This window comes from Aulonocara stuartgranti (genome assembly GCF_965226115.1).
Source record: "Aulonocara stuartgranti genome assembly, chromosome: 7".
In the NCBI taxonomy this organism is placed as follows: Eukaryota; Metazoa; Chordata; class Actinopteri; order Cichliformes; family Cichlidae; genus Aulonocara; species Aulonocara stuartgranti.
In genome coordinates, this window is record NC_138945.1 from 47,926,179 (window position 1) to 47,952,754 (window position 26,576).

Here is a 26,576-nt window from a genome sequence, read left to right on the forward strand (position 1 = left end):
TTCACACACACACACACACACACACACACACACACACACACACACACACATATATATGCACAAGTAGACACATATACAGACAGACTGACATCAGGAAGAAACTCCAAAGTCTCAAATGTAAGTTGCTGTTTAATAATGCAGAGTGTAAAGGTGTTTGCTTTAAATGAACTCTTTGTCAATTGTTTTTTCATCTCGACATCTGGGAATTACAATTCACAACATGCACTCATGCAGCCTGGTGTAACCATAGTAACAGGATGTCGCTCTACAACACTAATGTCCTATATAAACCTATAAGTGTTATCCCAGGGGAAAGGAATACCAATAACCAAACACAGAGCGGTTTTCTTATCAACAGCTCCACAAAGAGTTTGAATGAAAGAGGAATTTTAGAAAAATTGTACACAATCCTTCACATATTTTGTGCTTGAGACCGCAGAGACCCAAAACTCTAGTAAAAAAAAATAAAAAAATAAAACCTTGTTTAACAATATATTATGTTATATAAGGGCTTAGACAAGGAGTGCTGCAGTGCGTTTTAGTATTTTATTAAATGATACTTTGGGCCAATATCACTGTTGAACCCTGGATAGGTATAGTTGAATCAAATTATTTTAAGCCCCTAGTTTATTACATGATAACACCCCCCCCCCCCCCCCCAAGCCACCAACTGTAACACCACTGGGCTAAATGATGACTGAAAACAACAAGCAAGCACAACATTTAGGTTTTCCTGACTCACGAAGAGAGCTGACACTGACTCTGACACTGATCGGCAGCCTAGTACACTTCATGATACAGTGTGTGATGGGTCCCATAATGCAAACAATTAAAATATTACTTACTACTGTATAAACATGTAAATATGATTTTAAAACATTCTTCAACAATGTAATAAAGTTTAATGGAATTAAAAATGACAAATAAGCATAAAAAATCACTCAGATTTAAGAGAAATTGACTGAACACCCCACAGAAGTCTCCAAATTTCTGTCACATCAAGATGAAATACTGACCAAAATCACGTTAGCATTACCTTCTGTGCCCACTGTAGTGGGTAGTCATCTACATCACTGTCATAGTAGTTATTATCAACAAACTAGTTGAGAAAACTACTGAAAGAAAAAATCAGAAAGTTACCTTTGGTTAGGCATCAGAGTACCTGAATCAATACCTGTCCCCCCAAAGAAGAGGAGGATATGTCAAAGTATCCCCTGAAACCTCTTTACAAAATTCCTCGCTAGAGCATCCAGTGGTGAGTTGTAAAACGTACCGTTGATGCTGCAATGCTCCCAGTGCCAGCGACTACAGGGGCCTCTCGCTCCTGCCTGTGTAGGAGTGCAGAAAGAAGCTCTATTCAAATTCTGCCACACATTTAGATGTTGGAAAGAGTGAGGGAGGGAAAGGAGTGGAGAGAGAGAGATGTGGGATCCTCCTGCCAGTTGGTGAGGTCATGCAAACAGCCTTGAATATCAAAGCTGAAGAAGTAAATCAGTCATCAGTCTGGTCAGTGTCAGATTAGCACTGAGTGTGTGTGTGTGTGCTCAAAATGTATAGAATAAATCACTATATGAATAGACAAGCTTTATTTAATCCCACACTGGGGAAATTCACTTGTTAGAGATATATTAGAAAAATAAAAATCGAAAAGAAATTAAGAAAACAAATCGTGTGCAAAAAATAATATGATTTTATGTACATAAAGTGTAGTGGCATTTTTCCTGTGTGGATAATGGTACCGTCTGGCTGCTATCAGGATGAAGGACTTACAATAGTGCTGGGGTTGGGAGGTGTTGTCCATAATGGGCATTCACTTGGCTGACGTCCTCCTCTCACCCACCTCCTCTGTGGGGTCTAGGGGACTGGACAGGCCAGAGCTGGCCCTCTAACAGTGTATTAAGCCGTTTCCTGTCCATCTGTAATAAGTAAGTAATACTTATTACTTATAAGTAATAAGTAGCTACTCCAAGGAGAATTGTACCATCTATTTTTATCTTTACCTTTTACTCAAGTAAAGTACAGATATCTGAAAATTCTACAAGTACAGTAACAAGGTATTTGTACTTTATTACTTCCTACCTCTGCCAGCAGACAACTGCATAAAAGATAACAGAAGCCATCACTGTGAACACCCAAAAGATCTCAGCCAGCCCAGCAGATAGAGCCGACTTTGGCCCTTCTTATACTGAGCATGAGCGTTATGTGGCCAGTCCAGCTGATTGTTAAGGTGAACAATCAGCTGTGTTTAAGGTGAGAACTTCTCAAATCAAATCAAATCAAATCACTTTTATTGTCACATCACATGTGCAGGCACACTGGCACAGCACATGCGAGTGAAATTCTTGTGTGCGAGCCCCACAAGCAACAGAGATGTGCAAACACAACAACACAAACGAGCAAAATACAAGAATGGCCAACCTGAAACTAATAAATATATGTACAATATATAATAGTGTATGCATTTCTGGATGTGTATACTAAATATTTTCCTACGTGTGTGTGTGTGTGTGTGTGTGTGTGTGTGTGTGTATACACATTTTTACAAATTAAATAGTAAAAATAAATAAATAATAATAATAATAATAATAATAATAATAATAATAATAATAATAATAATAATAATAATAAAATATATAAAATATACAGAGTTGAATATGTGCAAAACAAGTGGCATTTATATACAGTGTGGAGTGCATAATGTTGAAGTTCCAGTAGTGAAGCTGAGGTGTCTATGACGTGTTCAGCAGTCTGATGGCCTGATGGAAAAAGCTGTCTCTCAGTCTGCTGGTACGGGACCGGATGCTGCAGAACCTCCTTCCTGATGGAAGTAGTCTGAACAGTTTATGGCTGGGGTGACTGGAGTCCTTGATGATCCTCCCCGCTTTCCTCAGGCACCGCTTCCTGTAGATGTCTTGGAGGGAGGGAAGCTCACCTCCAATTATCCGTTCAGAGCACCGCACTACTCGCTGGAGAGCTTTGCAGTTGTAGGCGGTGCTGTTGCCATACCAGGTGGTGATGCATCCAGTGAGGATGCTCTCAATGGCACAGTGATAGAAGGTCCTGAGGATGCGGGGGCTCATGCCGAATCTTTTCAGTCTCCTGAGAAAGAAGAGGCGCTGCTGCGCCTTCTTCACTGTTTTGTTTGTGTGTACTGACCACGTAAGATCCTCAGCCAGATGTACACCAAGGAACCGGAAGCTGCTCACTCTCTCCACAGCAGCGCCGTTGATGGTGATGGGGGTGTGTACTTCTCTGCACCTCCGGAAGTCCACTATCAACTCCTTTGTCTTTGCGACGTTGAGGGTGAGATGGTTGTCTTGACACCAGTGGGTCAGGGTGCTGACCTCCTCCCTGTAAGCCGTCTCATCACCGTTGGTGATAAGACCCACCACTGTAGTGTCGTCCGCAAACTTCACAATGATGTTGGAGCTGTTAGTGGCTGTGCAGTCGTAGGTGTAGAGTGAGTACAGGAGAGGGCTCAGTACACACCCCTGTGGAGCACCAGTGTTCAGTGTGATGGGGGATGAGGTGATGCTGCCCAGTCTGACCACCTGGCGTCTGTCAGACAGGAAGCTAAGGATCCAGCTGCAGAGGGAGCTGCTCAGTCCTAGATCCTGCAGTTTCCTGTCCAGCTTCGAGGGAACGATGGTATTGAATGCTGAGCTGTAATCTACAAACAGCATCTGGTATTATATCTGAGTGAATGATTAACTGTGACTTTGAGTCAAAGGTGCTTCAAGTGGGTCTCAAGACTGGCAGCCTGTAGAAGTCTATACAGGCGCTGTGGAGAACATCCTCACACAGAACATCACATCCTGGTATGGAAACAGCTGTGTCAAGGATAAAAAAGCTCTCCAGAGAGTGATCCGTATGGCAGAACGCTGCTGCAGGACTGCTCTCCCTTCCCTACAGGACATTTACATCAGGAGGTACTGGACTAGAGCAACTCAGGCTTTTAAGGACCCGTCACATCCCAGCAACAAACTTCCAGCTTCTGAAATCAGGCAGAAGGTTTCCGCACCATCCGAACAAAAACAGAGAGGCTCAAGAGGAGTTTTTATCCTCAGGCCATTCGTGTGTTGAATCAGCCAAAAGGAAAACTAGTGAAAAAACTGAAGATGAGAAGGGAAAAAATGTAAGTGAATGAGTGGAGGACGGACAGATGGATATGCAGGTAGGCAGGCTGACTGACTGAGGGCTCAAACAGACACATCAGATAACACCAGGGAACACAGACGAACTAAATCTGACTAACGAGGCCGGGGAAGCAAAATTGAACATATGCATACAAGACAGGGGATGTACAAAATAAAGCGGGAAGTAACGCACACCAAGACTGAGGCAGAGACACGTGAATTTGACACTGGTACTAGGGAATGAACAGACATGACAGACTGAGAAGACAAAAGGAAAAACCAGAGAGATCAGAAAGACAACACTGGAGACAGAACACAGAGAAAAGACAAATACAGCCTGGACATGAAGAAGGGTACAGAAACATCGTAGAGAAACATAAAACTCCCTTGAATGAATACCAAGGCCAAACATACTCAAAAACCATGACAGGGTTAACAAATCAGTTGTTAAAACAACATTATGTATGAATATTCTCTGTAATAATGCTAGAAAGGTTAAATGGTATATTTGGTAACAGTAACAGGTGTTTGCGAGGTTTCTGATAAAAGGAAAAAAAACAAATCATAAACTGTGAATGTGTGTTTCCATGTATGCATGAATGCACACAGTATATACTGTGTCTGCCGCTGGTGTCTGCGTCCATTTGGTTTCAAGTTAAACATGCTAATGTTGGTCTGAGGTTGAGGAAAGGTGTGCCTGCCATTCGTCTCCCACCAAACGCTATTCAGATCCGTAAATACTGGCTGTGTGTTCCCTGCACTCACTGACACACGCTTACCATATACATCTTCAAAGGAGAATTTATTAACAGCTGATTTGCTCTAATTTTGCACTTATTTGCAGACTCTGTTTGTTCAGCACACAGATGAAATAGAGGCATCATGTTTACTCGCCATCATTCATATGAATTAGCTGCTGAATGCTGACATATTAAAAAGAGCAGTGCAAAAATAGAGATGCCTCACAATATATTTTATAGGTTTATGTTGCAGCTTTTTATATTCAGGGAAAGTTTGCCTTGTGATGCACAATGTTTTTTATCCACATTTTCCCCCCATTTAAAGATATATAGCTCAACAACATTTTCTAATACTGGCAGCCTACTAGCTCTACTGGAAAGCTGTTGTGCAAACATACTTCAACATAAGCTGCTGAAGTCTTTTCTAAGTCAGAAGTTCTGGGAATTCCAAATTTGCCTACAATGGTAGATAAACAAGCTACAAAGATAAACAAGCAGCTAGTGACTGGGAATTGTGTAATACTAAAAGGTGCCACTCCACATGCATTTTAGGAAAAATGTTTGCTCATTTATTTCACTACTGTTCAGTTTTGCCACATGGAAGCCCCCCATCCCACCAACAGCCAGAAGTAACTCCCTTATTTTCTTATCCCAGACTGACTTGTAGTGATTTGTGAGTATGACTTTTCCTTTCTCATGGTAAAAGCGGCCAAGAGTGCTAGTGAGCCAACCTCTACAGATGCTCCACAAGTGAAAAATGTCAGGCAAAGGAACATTAGCTCAAACCATAAGACAAAAGCTGCTATGTCTAGTTTTTTTTAATGATATTGTGAAACAACTAGTGTCCCACATTTCTCTGAAACAAGAAGGATTATCTGGCAGAATTCCAACAATAATATATTAAGGGTTTGATATAATCAGTAAGAAAATACCTGTTAACAGGAAGTTCTTCTTTCCCACTGTCGCCAAGTGATTACTCTTAGGGGGTGTCTGATTGCTGGAGTTTTCACTGTATTATTGTATGTCTTTACCTTAAGCTTTTACACTCAGAAGCTGCATTATTCTTGTATACTGTCCACAGCTGAAATGTACGAAACATATTGGGTTGTATAAATGACCAAGTCTTCATTGCTGTTGTTCTTGTAAAAGCAGATGTAAGACAAGCTCTGCAGCAGTTGCAGTCACAGGTTACCAGTGTGAGAGAGAAGTCAAATCTTGAAAACCATCCATCTATTCTCTTCCTTATCAGGGTCACGGGAGAGGCTGGAGCCTATCCCAGCTACCATAGGGTGATAGGTGGGGTTACACCCTGGACAGGTCGTCAACCTGTTGCAGGGTTAACACAGACAATCATTTGCACCTTTGGGCCATTTAGAAGGACCAATTAACCTAACTTCATTAATTACAGGTCTTTGGATTGTAGGAGGACGCTAGAGTACCCGAAGGGAACCCATGCAAACACAGGGAGAAACTCCACACAGAAAGGCTCCGGCCAGCTGGTGGAGTTGAACTCAGGACCTTCTTGCTGTGAGGCAACAGTGCTGCTAAACACCATGCTCACATTTGTGTTGATTCACTTTCTTTTTACTCGTTTTGCCAATTCTAACATCTCATAAGTATAAAGCCATGACTTGAGTGCATGTTTTGTTGGCTGAACACAGCAAAAAAGAACAAATAACACAAGCGATTGTTGTGAGATTAATGTGTCTGAGATTATCACATGGTGAGAATATGGAAGATGGCGTTTGCACCTACAGTCTGGTGTTTGGATATTTCCTGAAACTGTTTCTTTTAGAGGTTTTAACAGATTTTTAGTCAATGCTCTGATTCTTTGCTTTAAGGTCAGAACATTGTTCTTGTGGAAGCTGCAGAAAGTGAGACACTTTTGTGTTTTTACTGTGGCAAAAAGTAAAGAAATTATTGTGTCATTTGTCTGAAATTTCACTGAGGTTGTTAAAGCTCTGAATGTACAGTACGGGCTTTATGTGTCGAGCTAACTATAATAAAAGCACATAAGAGTCTCCAGAAACACACAGCGTGTTTTCACAGTTTGGGTCGTAAAGAGAATGCGTGTTCTTGTATCTGCTCACTCACAAAAATCAGTAACATTACTTTTTAAATTGTTGTGATATCCTGTTGCTTGCCAGCTTATACAATATCTAAATGTGGCATGAATGTCCCTTTTGTTCTTAGGAGCATGAGGAATTTGGTCAATTTGTTTTATGAGTTAACTTAACCAGAGATTCGTGTTCACCTAAAATGGTTGTTTTTGTATTTGTTCATGTGTAATTTGTCTGTGCGTCTTTGTCAAACCCTCGCTTGTGGCTTGTTTCAGTTCATTTACTGCCTCTGTGAGGGAAGACTTTCAGCTAGAAGCATTACGCAGCACAGAGTACACCTGAAAGACCTCTCAGAGTGTATAACGGTGGTCAAGACAGAGACGCTTGTGTTTTCTCTCTCAGGCTCAAATGATCCAAATATGAGCAGCCGCATGCTGGAAACAAGCTGGAATATTGCTGACACAGGTTTTCAGATGGGATCAACCAGACAGAGGCTTCTTCTTGGGGGTGACAAATTTCAAGCTTTGTAAAAGTGCTGAGACGTTTGTTTAAGTTCGTGGATTTTCTGTTCACACATAGGCAAAACTGCCTATGCACCCACTCACACACTCTTGCAGTATGCTTATACTGAAACATATGGTGATGAATGTTGTGGGTTTATATATCGACGGATTCTTCTTTGATAGGTTTGCAGGATAGCATAACGCACAGAACAAATCAGTGATCACCAACAATGAATGCATCAGACACAGCATGAAAAACAAGGAGCTGGCATAGAGCTGGGTTGCAAAGAGGCTTGGTGAGGCAGTGGCAACAGTAGACAGGCTACTGAAGTTTGCATTGTGCACCATTTAGGAGGTTTAACAGTTAATTGTGTCGAAGGGTATCAGCTGAGAAATCAGAAATGGACTAATGTGCCAAGATCTAGACAAGAGTTTGAGTTTGTTGCTGCCTTAAAGTAAGGCTATGTTATAATTTAGACTTAATGATTTTGTCATCCTCCCTCAGTCCTTGTGCGACCTGACATTTTCTGTCTGTCTCTCTGGTTTGGTTTTGCTCGCTTCTGTATCTGTGTGTACGAGGTGCACTGATAGGATGCAGCCCTGGTTTACACTTTCCACACGTCTCCGCACACCTGTTGGAAATGATGTACCTGGCTCTGATGACCTCATTGAAGTCGCTTCATGCCGTTTTTCTTACCTGCTTTTCTAGCGCTCAGGTTTGCTTGGAGGACTGGTGGATACTGAGCAGGGAGCAGCTACTTGTTGTTTGGAATCTGTGAGGAGTCTGAAGGGAGACTGGGACAGTCACTAATGTTGTTCTTTGAATATTGTTGTTGAAAATTCACAGTAAATAAATGCATTAAACTCTGACCTGGAGCCTCCATTTGAGTCCTGCGTATTCCCAGAACCTTGACATCTTTAGATGATCTCCTGACATTTGTTCTATAAGCATGAGATTCACACTATTTAATAGGGGAAATTCGGACTAAACTATTGGGTAAAATTACAAGTCCTCCTGGGTTTGTGATCACGGGACTTTTACTGTAGCTTCATTAGGCTGAAGGTTGCAGCTTTGTTTGTTTTTTTCACAAAAAATTAAACTGCACACAATTATAAATATGTGAAGCTAACTCCAACAGCAGGACTCCAAAACTGCTAAAGGCCCTCAAAACAAGACTTTTCTAAATCTGAGAACACAAACTTTGTTTAGCACACACCACTCAGAGAGTGAGCGGTGCTGCTTTAACACAGTGGTTACCGATCAGTCTCACTCATGCTGCTCATGTGGAAGAGCAATCATGTGTCAGAGAAAAACCGATTTGGCTGTGGTCCTCTGGTTCGACCATGATCAAAGATGGGATGCAGAGTGATGTTTCATTGCAATTTGCAATTTTTTTTTCTTTTTGGTCAGTTCAGATAAATATTTAGTGATAAATAAAGATGAGATAAATATTGCAGTAATAAATAAACATTTCCTTTGTTAGCTTTACGCGTTTGTGCACTGTTTTATTTTAGTTGTGTTGCTCATTGTACATTGTATTTTTTAGGTATGTGAAATGATCGAGTTTTACATGTTGATCAGGTTTGTTTAGTACAAATTAGTGTAGATGTTTCTGGTGCACCTTCACGTACAGGTGCACAGATACCTGAAACTATGGTGTTGTTCTATATGCTACAAGTGTTGCTGGAGCTTTAACCTCTAAATAACCTAATGGCCCCTACATATAAAAGCCAGGAAACGCTTTCAAAATAAAACTTGCTAAATTAGAAATGCTTGTAAATGAGTGTAAAAACAACGCTGTGATTTTAGCAGCAGTAAAAATGCACACATCTGGTTTTGCACAAGGACCTAATTTGCTACTGCAAATATCCTATGTAGAATATATTACTGTATAAATGTCAGAGGTCCTGACATGGAACAACTCTACAGTTTACAGAGTTAAACTGGTGTCCATACTCTGCTGGCTTTAAATACACACACGCACGCACGCACGCACGCACACACACACACACACGCACACAGAAAGACAGACTGGTAAACAGTTAAGAAATAGATAAACATTTACAGGCTTTCCAGGTCTCTCTGCATGGGTGCCTAATGACACTTCTTTAGGATCCAGACACAACCAGATGGCATCTCTATTTCGCAACAGCTTACATGGTGTCATATGGTATTTCTCAGCAACATCATGGGGTCAGGCGACAGCTTGGAGAAACAATAACATACTGTAGGCATGCCAGGAAATCATCAAGCAGAAGAGCTCTTTGCGTTCATTAATTGGCTGCTTGTAAACAATTGTGATTTGATTTAATTGTAATTTCATTTTTTTCCCACATATGTAATTAAGGCTCATTGGGAGCTGGAGTCTAACACAGCTGTGATACGACAAGAGATGGGGTACACCCTGGACAGATCACCACTCTGTCACAGGGCTAACACAGAGATACAAACAACCATTCAAACTCACATTCAAACCTACAGCCAGTTTAGGATCACCAATTAACCTAACCCCACTAACTGCATGTGTCTGGACTGTGTGAGGGTGAACCAAGAGAACCCAGCAAACACAGGGAGAACATGCAAACCCCACACAGAGAGGCTCCAGCCAGATGGTGGATTCAAACGGACCTACTGTGAGGCAACAGTGCTAAACGCCACACCATTATTTGATTTATTTCATGTTATAAACATTTAAACAATGTGACTTTTAGGATGTTTGACAAATCCATCACCTCAGATTGTTTATTTGTACTCTATGCTTATGCAAGATTGCTGGTTACAAATTTACAGAAGTACAGTAAATGATGAAGTCCGCCTCCAAAATGTGTTTGATGTTTGATGTTGTCAAGCTGGACGTACACCAGCGTTTTGTTTTTCTGATTCTTTCACCAAAAGTAAATCTAATCTGACATCAGTTTAAGTGTGTGAGAAAACTCACACAAACACCAGGACATCATTTAAACTCCACACACAAAATTCAAAGCCAGGATGGTTTAGAAATGTCTGAACATTTTTTCAGCTGCTTCCTTATCAACCAAAGGTTTGTCATAGAAGATTTCTCCATACATTTAACTTAATACACTTTTATGTTGCAAACAAACCCAAATGGATTTGTGTCTCTTTGTCTGGATCAGGCAACTGCATACCATGGGTCTTATCTTCAGACATATCTCCAAAGCTTTTTTTCTGGAACTATGATTTCTGAGCAGTATTTCCCGCAATGTCACTTCTTGCTCAGTAGATTGCATCAACTCTGCCAAACATACATAGATTTATGTCTGAATGCATGATTTATGTTTAAAATAACTTCAAGGCATGACTTGTAGGGGTTTATCCTGTGAAATGTTAGCAGTTTCAATACATTTTCAGTGCATTCACATAATATATATTCTTATATGCTTTGGAACCTAAAATCAAAAATGTCAGGTGGGGCCACTTTCTGTTGACAAATATGATTAAAAACGGTTTTCATATGACACTAAAATCAAAATAAAAACCTTTGCTAAGATTTTTTTAATTGCTAAGACAAGTTCTAAAAAATAATAACAGTGAAAAGTGTATTTCATCAGACAGATGAGCTCATAGGGTTTTAATGGGGTTATGATAAGATTTGTTTCACTCTCTTAAATAAGGTTAAAAATGGCTAAATTCAGCTCTTATGGAGACTGGTACTCTTTCTAAGTCAGGAAGTACAACCAATGCAAAACTAGGACAACCTTAAGTTATCTAAAAAAAAAATCTTTATTTTATTTAAAAATTCACACTTAGTGCAGGTACCTTAATAAAAGCATATTTAAAGTAGAAATACCTGGGAAAAGTCAAGTGATGCAACCAGGAAGTGAGGAAGAAGCATCACTTAATAAAATGAATGATTTTACACTGTAAGGTTATTTATCAGACGTCTAAACTGTGTATCAGATTAAATATGCTTGGACACAAAAATATGCATGTGATGTCAATGACCCATATATAAAGACACATCTTTTCCTCTATTTGCCCAGAACTAAGGAACAAAGGTCTCTAATGTGAAAGTGAAGGCTTCATGTCATAAGGCCTTCTTTCAACCAGTCCTGGCTGCCCACCTCCTCCTGATATCTGTTAAGAACATGGGGTTTTGTGTGTGTGTGTGTGTGTGTGTGTGTGTGTGTGTGTGTGTGTGTGTGTGTGTGTGTGTGTGTGTGTGTGTGTGTGTGTGTGTTGACACAGTCTCTTGCAGTCTATCAAGTGGGAGGGCTACATTTTTACAGGCACTCTGTAGAAGTGAATAGCTGCTTTATATCTGTCAGGCCTTACTCGCTAAATATAAATGCATGTACGCATGTCTGTGTGCCCACACTGATAGCTCAAGTGAGTGCATCTGGGCAAAAAATGGACAGATAGATCTCGTTTTTACCATTCTGTAATTTTCCTTAACAGACTGTGCTATATGTTTCTAGGAAAAGAGAAAAAAAGTAGCTTTATGGTGCAACTGTTTGCTGCAGTCCCATTCCTAATTGCTGAGAAAAAGAAATGTGTCACCAATTTAAAAAAAAAAAACGAAACAAAAACATGGATACTAATGATTTACAGACTTCGAGAGGAAATGCTGACCAATACGAAAATCGCACCATTTATGTTTAGATGGATGATAGTTGACTACCCCCACCCCCACCCCCTTTTTTTTGTTTCAGTCAAAGTTGATCCATTTAGGAATACGCTAACCATGCTAATGTCCTCAAAGATCAGCTTCCTTCAACAATCCAGGTGAGAATCTGTGCATCTTCCAGCATGGTTTCATACCATGTCACAGTTCAAAAGTAAGATAACTAAGTGGTTATATTTTGGTTACACAGGCAAACTTAGGCTACTTATACGCACGCTGTGATACAATTACATTGTAGTTTCAACTAAAATACATTGGAATTCAGTTTAATTACAGGAGAATTACGCTGTTAAAATAAACACACACACAAAATCCCACTGGGAAAAATATCCAGAACCATGGCACAGCAGGGTGAAAAACTACAGAAAATACTAACATAAATGGTCTTATTGAGGTGATAGAGCAACTTTGTACTTAGGCACAGATTCTCCAGGTTTCTGGAACTGTTTTGGAGGATGAAGCATCATCGTTCCAACACATTTTCCTTCAGTGGTGTCTTCATGATGGCGGTGGAGAATGTTATTTAATGTTTAATACAACTAAATTCTCCTATAGATGTTCAGTTGAATTGAGATCAGGTGACTGCAAAGGCGATTTCACATGATCATTAATTTCATATTCATCCAACTGTACACTGACCCCTTTGTGCCTGCTGCAATATCTTTGTATTGATTTGCTGTGACCCTTCCTTCCAAATGAACTGAAAATTCTCTCAGCGAATAGAGCCACTGAATCCCTTTTTCCTTTAATATTTACTCATCTGCATGAATTAGCAGTGTTTTACTTCCTTAAAACCTAATTACAATACTATACTAAAATGCACTAATTGACATTTTAACCACTGTGTTCTACTGTACTGCATTTGTTGACTATTAAACTGTTTTTGATGTTTTTAAAAAACAAAGAACAAAGGTGATTCTTTTGCCACTCTGTCACTGCTGCATTATTAAACCACAGTGAGAAATATCAGTGTTGTCATGTATGAAGATAAAGGAAATGCGACGGAATGAAGAGCGATAACAAAATGTTCGCTCACTTCAGGGAATCTTTGGGGGAAAAGGAGAGAAGGTAGCACACAGAGAGGCTTGATGCACCCGTTCACCTCTTTAACTGTCAGTAATGACTGTTCACAGTCTTTACCCATGCAAGAAAACTACATGAGGAGAAGTATCCAAGATGTTTTTTTTTAATTATTTGGTTTAACATTAAGCTAAGTTGGCCTCAGTGCACACATTTAACCACCTCCTCTGTAAATGCTCACTGTTACTTTACTGCTTACAGTTTAATGACTTTTTAGCAAAGAAGTCTTTCAAATAAAAAGTTCCCTCCTGGTTTTTGTCTCCTTGCAAGTGAAACGTGACTTAAAGCATACAAAATAAGAGTGAATGAGAGTGAGCTTACCGAATCAGTGGAGACAGAGTTCTTCAGAGTGCATTTAGTTAGTTATTTCACACACAATTCATAATTTCCATTGGGTAAAAAGGAGATTTTTGAACACTGGATAGGTGGTGAGAGAGAAGATGAGAGAAGGAGGGAGTGGTGGTTACTGGTTTTAGTGAACACTACTTCCTTATGCTGCACAGACTGGCTTCCCTTATTCTGCTGCATGATGGGGCAGAGAGACTCTCCACATTTTCTTGACAGGTTGCCAGATTCACATCAGCCTCACCAGGCTGTCTGGCAGTGAACGCACCGTGCCAGACTTTTTTGGTCTCATGCTGGGAACAACTTCATGGGAAGCAAAGAGAACTGCAGCATTGGGAAGTAATACATGTGAAGCTTGCATCATATTTTAGCTGACAGCCTTGTGGAATAAAGTGAAATTAAAAATCTTTGTGTGTTATATAACTCAAAGCATGCAATCCATCCTTCCATCCATGAAATAATGAAGAAGGAGGAATACTTCCATATTCTTTAATTTCACCTCAAATCGACAGCTAGATAGTTAACACTTAGACACAGCTGGATGCTTCAACAGGACGATGATCCCAAACGCAGATCAAAATCGGTTCAGGAATAGATAAAGCAGGCTAGCATTAAACTTCTGGAATGGCACAACCAATGCCCCCAACTGAACCCTATTGAAATGAGGAGATTATGGTTAAAAGCTGGGTCTGTGCAAGGAAACTAACTGAGAAGAGTCATTAAATATTCACCCAAGATTAATGCCAGAAGCCCGCGGATGGCTACCAAAAGTGTCTGGTCGAGGTGCCACTTGGTAAGGGACTCTTAATTAAATATTAGTGGAGGTGTAAATGTGAGCCTGGCCTGCCAACAAAGGAAGAGACGAGGAGGAAAGTGTGTCAGGAGGCATCAAGAGAGAAGGAAACGCAGTAATAGTAGAGACTCTAAATGTAGGGACGATGCCTGGTAAAGGGAGGCAGTTGGGTGATGTGATTCAGGTTAAAATGTGTTTTAAATCTGCACCACTGCTTTTTGTCATGAAATTACCTCCCACCTACACCCTCATCTTTTTTCTACTGCAGAAACAAAAGTCGGCTTTTAATGAAAAGTCCTTCTGTTAATAATAAAACAACTACATTATTATTACTGGTATCTTTGTTTTTAGGGGTACTGTAATGAAATGTAGGAGCCCAAAAATGGTCTAAACTCACTTATGAGAACAACACAGACTACATGTGTGTGACAGAGATGGAGACAGATGCAAGAGGAACAGAATGAGTGAGGATGGATGAAATTCATGGGATCAACCATCCACAGCAATGGACAGTGGACAAGAGAGGTGAAGATGAGACTGCAGGCAGGGTGGAGTGGGTGGAGATGTCAGAGGTTATTTGTGACAGAAAGATAGTAGCAAGAATAAAAGGAAATGTTTACAAGATGGTAGTGAGACTTGTGATGTGTGGTTTGGAGATGACAAAAATACAGGAGACTAGAGCTGGAGGAAAAGTTGAAGATGTTAAGATATTCACTGAGAGTGACCAGGTGATTAGGAATGAGTGGGACAGCTCAGGACACAAGGTTAGAGAGCCGAGATGTAGATAGCTTGGACGTGTACAGAGGAAGGACAATATGGAGCACCAGGCAGAAGGGAAAGACAAAGACCACAAGAAGATCAGAAGATCCATGAATCTTCTCTGATCCACATATCTCCAGAAAACATTTATGGATGTAGTTAAGGAGGACGTGCAGACTGTTCGTGTGAAAGAACAAGAAAGATAGGGTGAGATTCAGGCAAATGATCGACCTTTGGCGACCCCTAGAGGGAGCGGCTGGAAGAAAAAGAAGCTTTTTAAATATCTGAATTTTCATTTATGTTTTTAAGCGCAATTTTTAATTTTTGTATACTTTAAAAAATCCATTAAACAATTCTTCTATCATTGCTGTGCAGATTCTATAAAATTTTTAGACTATACCAGGGGCGATTCTAGGATCAGAGCTTTGGGCTGCCCAGCCAGGCAAGATAAACTTTACTCTTCACAATGAGATGTCTTCCCTGTCTCTGTCAGTTCCTGCATCCTTAAATGTCTCCAGTTGTCCCGAGTTACCTCTGACTGTCTCCTTGGTGTATTTAAACCCCTGTTCCTCTCTGTCCTCATCGTCTGTTGCCTTCATCTCCATTATCAGCCATTATAATTTTACCATCTCTGTGCAAGTCTGCAAATTTCTTTATTAAATCATAAGATTCTTAAATTCATCAGGTCTCTCTGTGCCTGGGTCCTCGTCACAAAACATGACATCACTGTTTTGTACATTTTAACACAATTTAATCCCCACATTTGTGAAAGAAAAGCAAAACACTTTTTTGAAAAGTCTGTAACAAAACCATCAAATCTGATAAAGGTTTTTAAATGCTGCAAATGAAGAATGGATTGGAATAAAAAAAATACATATTCTAACCTTAATTACTGGGGGAGAATAATGAATGGTGATCATAGTGAGTAAGAAGTAAACTGAGTGCATTTTTTGTCAGAGATTCACTTTGAATGTGTATTTATAATACAATACACTCAATACACAAAAAATACACAAAATACACTCCAAAAATAGAGTTCTTGAAATGTACAAATGTACAAAATGTTGATAAAAAATGATAAAAAAATGGAAGCAACTTTGCCTATGGTACAATGTATGAAAAGAACTTTACTGCAGATACTACTACGGCTCTGCAGATTTTTTTCTTTTATTTTAACCTATGTCGCTGCACCTTGAGTTTGGCAAATCTGTCTGTCACTTTTTGGTGGTCAACTCTCTCAAGCAGTTTAACAGTTTCTGTTGTCCCGGTCACTGTTTCCTGTCTGTTTCCTTACCTGTTTCTTCCTGACCTTGTGCTTCCTCCTCACGTTCCTCTCTTTCCTCTCTCCCTCTTTGGACTGACAATCATACACAAATAGATTGTATTCAATTACATGAAAAAATTACATTAATTTGAAAAAAATATATATTATTAAGATCACTAATAAAAAAAAGTCCTCTCTCAGTGTACTTTCAACCAAAAGGTAAATAACCAAACCACATGTACATCTAACAAAAGATATAAATATTGAAACTCTGATCCAACATTATCCTTTATTGACGGATCATTTGTTCTTTCATTGTTACCTGAATGTTGTTCCTGGATTTAATATCGGCACATGCACATATGACAAAGTAAGCAGCTTCTCTCATTCCATTTCAAACAAGAACGTGGCAACAACAGTAGGCTAAAACAATTTTAAGTTTTAGATTTTAAATAGGCTATATAAATTTCAATCGGAGCAAAAAAGAAACATGGTCTGACTCCTACCTAACCTAACTATATAAAGAGTAACTGAAGGTTAAATGCAGCTAATATGTCCTGTTTTAAGCCAGGCACTTACAACTCCTCTCCGCTGCATCTCAGCCACCATCGCTCTGGCAGGTGCTAGAGCCAGAGTAGGGGAGAGCCGAGCTGGAACAAACCATTTTGGGAGCGGGGGGGGGGGGGTATCTATACTATTTTTGTTAAAATGTTACGTCTCAACCAAGTACTGTATGCTTTTTATATTTTTATAAGTGTGTCACACAAACAGCAAATATTGTCAAAAAAGTAAGAAATCTTTGGGGGTGCTTTGATTTATTTTGCTGAAGCACCCCCAAAAATGGGCTAAAATTGCCCCTGGACTATACCCTTTTATTCATCTCACCTTGTCTGCAGCGATGCACAATTTGGCCGCTAGGTGGGAGTAACGTCACAGCTTTGACAAACGATACCTTCCGAATAAAAAAGGAGAAAAAAAAGGAAGGAAGCAGCAGCAGCAAAGCGCCAGCACTGACCTCACGTGAACTTAAAATGTCGTTTACAACTTCACAGGCAGTTCAGAAGTAAAGAGAGAGGTAGTAGCCGTTTCCCTTCAGCTCGGGTCAGTCAGCGGAAACAAGGAAGTGAGCAGCTGACTGACTTCCAGTTGTTCTCTGCTGCCGCTGGTAAGACTTGTTCACTTTAACGCTTTGTATTGTCTCGTCGCGGCGGAGCCGTGTGTTCGGAGAAAGTGTGGGTGTGTGTTTTCTTTTTGTTTGCTGGACTTTGTAGAAATGAAGAAAAGCAGCGCAGCTTTTTGTACCCGGCGTGTACGTGTGCGTGAGGGGTGCTGAGTGGTGGGCAGGCTGACGCACTGATTTGTGCGTGTATTTCGTTTCTCTTTGGAGCCACGTTCCCATTTTTAAACCTCCAAAAGCCTCATTCATTGTTTTTGAAGCGAAAGCGGAGGGAGACCCGTAGTGTTTGTCCCTGTTGAGGTGTGTAAAACATTTAGAGAACGAGGGGTTTGCTATTGTGCAAAAGCCATAGTATCAGAACTCATCTGAACCATTTCCTGAACATGAATTCAATGTAAAACACACTGCAAAGAGACTAGGAACACGTGTGTGTGTGTGTGTGTGTGTGTGTGTGTGTTCTAACAAGGCGAATACTTGTGTCCAATGAATACGGAAGTCGGTTTTTTTTTGTTATTCTAAACACAAAAAATTGCTTGTCTTTATTTTTGTTTACTTATTTATTTATTATTCAATTTATTGTCGAACTATTTTGGTTCAGAAGTTGAAAAAACGAGTCAGCTGTAAACAAAGATCACAACTATTATCAGTCTGGTCCTCCGTTTGAGCATTTGGAGCACATCCTCTTGTGAAACTCTTGTGAAAAAGGGAATTTAAAAAAAGAAAAACGATCTACACAAAACCCTAATTAAACGCTACCTGGTTCACAACAAACTATTGTTCTAACTGACGGTGTTCAACAGATCCGCATTTTTTTTACATCGCTATAAAAGGATCTATTGACTCCAGACTTACGTGGAACAGTAATCAGTTGTTTTTGTCTTGGCTTTGGCCTGGTAAGTGTTACAGGGATTGGTAACGTGGATAGACAGGCTGTTTTAAAAACATTTCATTAGGCTGTTTTATATTCTTTCATCTTAAGTGAAGAAAATGGCCTAATGAAATGTTTTTAAAACAGCCTGTCTAACACTTACCAGGCCAAAGCCAAGACAAAAACAACTTAAGAAATGTTGGCCACTCTTTATGTATTTTCATTTTCAGACAGAACCAAATCATCACATGCTATAACTTGTCTGGTTTTGTAATAATAAAACAGTTGGGTCAGGTCACGATTACAAAAACAGCCCTGCTGTACTTACCAACTGTATATCATATATTAAAAGACTTTGAACATTTAAAACTGTCTGAGAGCTGAGCTCTTGTTGGGATGCATTCTCTTCTTGCTAACTGAGATGAGTTGGACTTGATGAGCATAAAATCTGAACATCATCTTTGAACACAAAGGTTTTGTTATTTGCATCTCCTCATGTAGAGAGAGAAGGTTTATTTCAAATCACACATTTCTATAGTAAATAGTTGAAAAACATGAACTTCTAATTGTTTGTCTAATACTTTGGCATTGTATATGTGACCATAGGTGAGCTCTTTATCAGTAGAAAGAGCTGTAAAAGTAATAAAAATACAGTGAAAAGTCCAAAATGTCTGCCCTCCTGCACATTTTCCAAAGCCAGCCAGTTTTAGCTGTGCTGCCTCTGGCCCCGGGCCTTATGTTTGACACCCCTGCTCAACCGGGTTCAGTGTAAGGTAGCCACACAGTTCTTTACTCACTCTTTAGGATTCCTCTGTCCTCTCACCCCTAAAGCCATTTTCAGAGCTTTTTCCTTTATGAGAAGTAAACCAGTAAAGCTGCGTAATAGTGGAAAAATCAGGTTGTGTATCTTTCAACCTAACATAAATGAACCTATTAGTTTACAGAGGTCGTGTGTCCTGCAGTAACACTCTGATAAGTGTATGTAAGTAGTGGACCTTTATACTGGCAAGCCTTTTATGGGCTCTTTTTTTCCCCCAGTGAAGGCAATTTGTATTTGCATGCAAAGCTAATTGTGTGCTCAGTGCATAATAAATGTATAATCTTGTAGTGGCCGCTGTACCTGCTGTTCCACTGGCTGTGTCATAAAAACGTCACACGCATGTTATCTAGCTCTCCACGGTGATATATTTCAGGGCTGATGTTCACCTGTACTTCAACAGGAGGCTTTATTGACTATAATAATTAACAGCTTTGTTAATGATTTAGTTGTTAACAATTTTTGGAGAACAATAACCTTTTCTTTGGACCATCTCAAAAATTATGCTTCAGTGACTCAGTAGTTTTTTGTGTTTAATAAAAGGGAGCCAATAACTATTCAATCAGTCCATGGAAAACAAATAGTCCAGCCGCCCATTACGTCTCTGTATTTCTCATTTGATAGCTAATCACAGAATTGCTGATGGCTAAATTGAACTAATGACTGACTCCTCCCCGTCATTATGGCGACACCGGCGAACTGTGGCAGATTGTCTCAAAGGTTAAAAGCCTTTTATTGGAGCCCTGTTGCTGATCTCCGGTGCTGCTGTGATGAGATGACTAATCCCCCCCGGACAAGGAGCTGCAGGTGACAGCTGGGAATGTTATAATTTAGCTGCCTAATTTATTTATGAGCGAGCAAGGTTTTTATTTTTCCAGGGGAACAAAAGAACCGGCAGACTGGAGAGGATGCTGTAGTCATTTTTGTGTGTGGTGCTTTTGTTTATGTCTGTTTGTTCTGCTTTATAGAGAAACATTAACGAATGTGACTTCAGTGGAGCTTCGGTGGTACTGACAGATACAAGATTTCTATTTAGTTTAACAACAGAGAGTGATGCTCTAAAGTTCAATAAATAAATGAAATACTCTCACTTGCCACTGTATTAGGTACACCTTGCTTGTATTGGGCTTGCACCTTCAGAACTGGCCGACTCCATAATAGCATAGATTCAACAGAGATTTTGTTCCATATTGTCATGATGGTATCACACAGTTGATACAGATTTATCATCTGCACATCCAGTTTCCCTTTCCTCCGCATCTGCATCCTGCTATATTGGATTGAGATCTGGTAACTCTTGCAGTCAAAGCATACACTTATTGGATGGTCTTTATCCCACAGCAAGATGTTATTTCTCAAATAATCCCAGCAAAATGCTTCAAAAGGCAAGCTCCAATACCTAGATCAGATGGAGAAGTTTGTTTGCTTGTGTGATTGGGTGAATGTGGCATGTTGTATAGAGTGCTTAGGGTACTCTGGTAGAGTAGAAAAGTGCTATATAAGAATCAGTCCATTTAACATTTACCAAAAACCCTCCAGAGTCTGAGGTTCCTTTCCTCATGGTAGCTCAGTGTCCCTGCCACAATATTAAGTTAAGTTTGAAGTTAAATAAATGTTCTACTCTATTTTTAAATATTCAGGATTTATGTAATTTATATTTAACACACTCACTCATCTCACTCAAGTCTTATTTTGTTGCCTGTTAACCATTTATTAAATCTAGACATAGGTGGTAAGCAGCGGCATTGCTTACTACCGATGTGTACGCACCGTGGATACCTCATGAATGCCAATCCAATCTTCAGTGTGCACTATACCTCGAAATATTGTAATGGCAGTGGTACTAAGAAAGCTGATAGCAAATGCACGCGCTGCTCTCACTGAGCCTTTGCTCAGGCCCTGCCCAGTTATTTATATTAGAATAACTCTAGAATCTGGAATGCTAATTAAAACTTGCACTGCTGTGAAGTGTTTGCATTCAGGTGTTTCTGGCCATCACACTATATTTCGCTCTGTTCTTTAACTCTGTCTTACTGGTGGCGTGCTAAAGGTCATGACCTTGGTGTAACAAAAGCTGAATGACCTCAGGGTCACTGTCGGTTACTCACAGCAGTTATAGATGTTTATTTACAGTTTATATCTGTTAGAATTCTTTGACCCTCTGGCCAGCAAGAAGGGCTTCCACTTGCTTTACTGCGACCTGTCATCGCCTCAGAGGTCAGTAATGATAAGTTATCTTTGGGCAGTGGCTGGCCTCCCAACTCCCTGCCTTGACTCCTCCCCTTTTAGTTTGTGTGTTGCAGAAGAGGACACGGTTATTTCTGGGTACCAAGGTTAGCCAGGGTCACGTGTGGGATTCAGCTTACGTCCGTCCTGGCTAAAAGTCCAGGACACGGGAGGGACGCGTCTGCTCTTCAGCAGTCAAAGCATTTAACTGCCACTAAAATAATCTGCTCCGCATGTGAGTGGAAGTGACTTTAAATAAGCTCTTAGAGTCATTCAAAGACTGTGGGGCGCGTGCAGTTGGCTTATGTGCCATCACTGAGAGCTGATTTGATCTGCCTCGTCTGTTCCCGACAACTTTTCCCCTGGAATCAGCGGTTTGGTACGGGTGGATGGGTCAGCATGGCAGTGGTGTTTATACCGATGAGAGATCTGGATCTGGGTTTGTGTTCTGTTTGTGGACATATAATAATCTCATACATTAGCAAGCTTCTACTTTAAGCTTGGCTTCATTTCACATATGGCTCATGGGTTTTGGCTCAGCTAAGAGGGTGTGACACATCAGCTTTGCGTACTTATTGTGTGGTCTCGGGTAACATAACAGATAAGCTGTGGCCCTACAGATGCTTATTATATCAAAATGCTTAGGCTGCAAGTCTGAACAGTTAAGCAACTGGTTTCACTATGGTTAGGCCACTTTCTTCTCACCTGAGCCACAGGTGCTGGGACTGTATCCTCACTGTCTGTCTGACTTAATTCACAAAGGTATAATGACCAAGTATATGTATATGAAAGTCGTAAACAGAAGTTTCAAAGCGAGCACTTTCATTCTGCGTCTTTTATTCTGATAAATCAGCTTTTTTTTTTTTTTCTTAAATAAACTGTCAAGTCAACTGTAATAAACTCCTTTTTTCCTGCAATAATAAATGTAGAAAAAGTAGTGTGTGTGACCTTGTTGGTGTCCGTTTGCACTTCCCAGTTTTTATGGGTGTTACTTGTACATATTGAGCTTGGAGTTTGTTTGCATTAAGTTCTGCGTTTTTTGTGAATGATGTATATCAGTTGGCTGATATTATCAGATGATTGTGGCCTTTCATAGATATACTTGCATTAATATACTGGATGTTGCTCAATATGAAAGCTTTACTGATAATTGCTAGTGGGAAGCCACATTAGCAGTGAATGGTTTGAAACTCCATTGTTTTCTGGCCATTGTTACAACAGTGGCGATAGCGAAACAGCAGCAGCAACAAAGACGATGGCAGGCAGCAGCTCTGGGCTCCATTTCCTCGAACGCCTCTGGGAGATTAAACCTTCAGTTATGCATCAGCGTGTTGTGAAGCAGTTGACTGATAACCCTAACCATAAACTTCATAGAGCAAAAATCTAAATCGGAGCGGTTGAGATCTCTAGATCTATGGACACCTAAAACAATGAATGCATTGATGAAAATACTTGGAAAAGTAGAAGATCTACACTTTAATTTAGACTTGTTCATGGTACTACATATGGTAACACATAGAACAGAGGTAATCAACTAAAACTTAACAAATTCTGGGTCAAATCTGTATCAAAACTTAAGAATTTCCAGAATATAAAGTTCCACATGCAGTATCATTCAGTGCGAGGTATTCAGAAATAGCCCGGCAGTTGTGGAAGTGTCGGTAAACAAAGTACAATTCAATTATAAACTTCTACAATAAGCTGAAGGCTACTCTAAAAACAAAATATTAATAAAATCTTATTTTCTCATTTCAGATGTAAACTATCTCAGCTTTAGACTCTTTTTTTCTCTCTATCCTTCCCCTGACTTACTTTTACAGACTTCTGCATCTCGTGCCTTTATGCAGTCTCTGTTTTCACACTCTGAGTAAAGGATTTGAGAGGTTGAGTAGTGTCACGTGGGATGAGTTATAAAGCACGTGACTTGTCTCCTGTTTCCTGTGTGCAGTCAGTGAGTGCTGCAAAGGCGAAAGAAATGGTTGCACAGATTAAAAAAACATTACCGTAAATAGGAGAAATGTTGCATAGCGTGAAACAGAACTGTCTGACACGATCATACTGGGGATCTTCTCACTCAGTTGCATCATGTAGACCCAAGACTAGGCAATAAAACTGCCTTAAACCATTTACAGCAGTCTGAAGCTTGAGATTTAGCTTCACGCAGGTTGCATGTCCATACACGGACATCATAAACAGTCTTTGTATGCATTTATATGATAGAAAATACAAACAGCTCGATACCTATCTTAAGAATGTAAATGCTAGCTAGAGTCAAGGCCACAGTTAAATGTACATGTGACTTGATAGAGGGAAGGCCTGGCTTCTGCTTGGGCCTTGTCGTTATGGAAACAACAAGTTTGCCAGACTGGCTCTTTAGAAAACAGATATTCATCTAAAAAAAAAAAACCTAAGCTACAGCATGGGCTCATATTTATGAAAATGACAGGATCTTTTAAAGATTTTTTTTCTATCAATTAAATGTTTAAATTCAATTGGAGGCTTAAGCTCCTCCTCGAGTGTCTAATGAGAGTTTGCAGTGAGGATAAAGCTGGGACTGATTTCACTGATGCATCAGTCTGGCACAAAACTCTGTTTTCTCACACGTCTGTTTGATGGCTGCTCTGTTTTTCTCACAGCACATTATTAGTATAAGCTTCTTTTGCTTGCTCTGTAATGACAAGGGGATTCCTCAGCACTTAATTCCTTATGTTTGATTTGGCAGGATTTTTTTTTTAAAATGCCAAATTCCCTTGCTGACACAACGCTGAAAGGATTTGTCTCCCACAGATTATATGTATAAGTGCAATGTCAAACATCGAGGAATGAACATGAATAGACTTAAATAGGATTTAAAAAATAGCAATGCACAATGACTGACAAATTAAAGGAAAAACCTGAACCCTTGACTCCCTACAATGTAGGAATCCAATGGCTCTGGTCAGCATTATGCTGGCATGGGAGGAGTCTTCTGAAACTTATGTTACAGTATTCACATACACAAGCTGCCAAGAGATATAAATTTTGTTATCAGAACACAGGACACTATATACACATACACATTTACATAGACAAAATTAGAAAATAGTACAGCAACTAGTCTTTCAGAGTCACCAGAGATCAGCTCAGCCCCACCTTCCGGCAGAGGGGGGGGGGGGGTTGGCCTGATATAATGGATAACTCACTCCATCACCATCATCAAAACACAAAATGAAGCAAGAAAGGCATTTCATGCTATCTACAAAAAAGCTACTATTTATTTGGCTTTTTAGATGATTCATACAGAACTCATATTTGTATATATTAAAAATAATTAGTGTTTTGTTTTTTTTAAATACCTCCTCTTCCATTTGGGAGGTTTTATGTATCAGGGCGTAAAAATGATCTTTTCCTTAGTTCTTAAAATACAACTTAAGATAAACTGCAACACAAGATGTCATACTGTGCCATTATTAATTTAACAAACTAGTTAAAATGCAAAAGCAATGAGTGAAAAAAACCAACAACTAGGGTAAGCACATAAATATTTGGGTGAGTAGTGGCCAGTTGCTGCTAATCAAATTCACTTGATTATCATCAGTAAGTGTTTTCACCATTTTGGCAGTTAGCAGCATTCAAATGTGTTAACAAACGATAAGGTAGAAAAATATCAGAAGTGAGAATCATTCAAGACACAAAGAGTGGACCTCCAAGCAAATTCACCCGATGTCAGAAAAACTGAACAAAACAAAACAAGAGCAACAGCTCAGACTCTACACAGGCCACAGTTACCATGTTAAAGTTCATGACAGTACAATTAGGAAAAAGACTGAGCAGGAACATGGCAGCACAGCTTAGCTTTGCAAAGTTACAGCTGAACAAACCATAAGACTTGTGGGGGGTCATTCCTATTATCCAGTGCCATTTGAATCCCTGTGACAGAAGTGAAAAACTGATCATTACTTATTTCTAAAAGCTTGCCTTATACTTGTAACCCACATCTACCATAAAATGCAATTATGTGTCAGAAATTATTTAACCAAAATCCCACACCCCCAGTTACCTTTGTTTAAAGTCAGTTACCAAGTAGGTCGGTAACAATTATCACTGTTGCAATCCCTTGCATTCACAAGGACCACAGGAAGTGTCACTCTTTTGTTCTTTCAAAATGGTTCACTGATGTGTTAAAGCATAACATCCCCACCCTGTGACCTTTATTTACAGTTCAAACTGATATTGTTTTTGTAATCTTGATCATATGGATGATAAACATGTTGCAAATTCTTTTGTCTTCTGTGTGTGCATTTGCATGTGTGGTTCTGCATCACATGAGTAATCATAGCTGACTTGAGCATAAAACATCTACCCTGTTAGTGCTTTGCATACTAAAATGGTAACGTGCACACACTACTGGGCAGGTTGGTCATTGATGTGATATGCATAATGTTTGAGTGTTTTTAATTTATTTTAAGCATGACTTGTAGAGGTTTACCCTATAAAACCTTTTTTAGTTTGAATATTTTTCCGTGCAATCATGTAATATAAATTCTGTCATATTTTGGTATCTAAACCACAAACATGTCAGGCAGTGAGACTGCCCATGTGAGGAAGACTGTTAAAACTATTACAAGTTGTGTTTACACGATAATGATAGTAAATTTGAAAGGAAGTACGTCGGAATGATTTTATTTTCAATTTTTTATCTTGTGCTGTTGAAAGAATTAAAATAAGCGAGCTTTATAGCCGTTTGAGTTTTAGCTCTCTCTGAAATTTGAGTATGAATAACTTCAAAAAGGTGGACTAGTATTCCTTTCTATGCCAGGTGCAGCTAAGAACATATTAACTTGTCATGAAATCTTTATTGTATTTAAATGTTATGTGTATGCTCTTGTTATCAAAACCAAAAGTGAATGCAGGTGTCCAGGTATTTTTATTTAAATAATGTTAGAAACTCTTAAACATTTTAAATGATTATAATTTCATTAAACAGGGTGAATTAAGCATTTCATATAATGATGTAGTATGAGATTGTACAATTTTTGTTTGTTTTTGCTAAGCCCTAGCCATGAAACAAAATAGATCAAACTGCATTAAAATTTCTTTTCAATTCACATATTTTAGATTAAAGCTAGGTTGTAGTTCTAAACAGATCATTCATGTTCTTTGATAATACTTATCTTGCTTCTCCC

The 26,576-nt window shown here is 39.5% G+C and overlaps 2 protein-coding genes across 6 annotated transcripts in view; one reads left to right on the plus strand and one right to left on the minus strand.

Annotated features, from left to right (window-relative positions):
- acanb (aggrecan b) overlaps window positions 1-16,919 on the minus strand; it is a 37,046-nt gene extending 20,127 nt beyond the window's left edge. Inside the window, exons 1-3 of one of the 2 annotated variants that reach the window (XM_082538952.1) lie at window positions 16,354-16,393; window positions 1,771-1,916; window positions 1,274-1,328 (exon numbers count right to left, since the gene is read on the minus strand). Coding sequence is in view for 1 of the 2 variants with exons in the window: in XM_082538951.1 (XP_082395077.1) it covers window positions 16,354-16,416; window positions 16,646-16,711 (129 nt within the window). In the remaining variant the exon portion in view is untranslated. Of the gene's footprint in view, window positions 1-1,273; window positions 1,329-1,770; window positions 1,917-16,353; window positions 16,417-16,645 lie in introns of those variants that run through there. The other variant, XM_082538951.1, reaches the window with a different exon arrangement.
- Window positions 16,920-17,234: 315 nt separating this feature from the next.
- The window catches only part of ppip5k1b (diphosphoinositol pentakisphosphate kinase 1b), a 48,775-nt gene continuing 39,433 nt past the window's right edge, over window positions 17,235-26,576 (plus strand). For 3 of the 4 annotated variants that reach the window (XM_082538957.1, XM_082538958.1, XM_082538959.1), the window contains exon 1: window positions 17,236-17,488. The gene's annotated coding sequence lies outside the window, so the exon portion shown is untranslated. Of the gene's footprint in view, window positions 17,489-26,576 lie in introns of all 4 variants that reach the window. The other variant, XM_082538956.1, reaches the window with a different exon arrangement.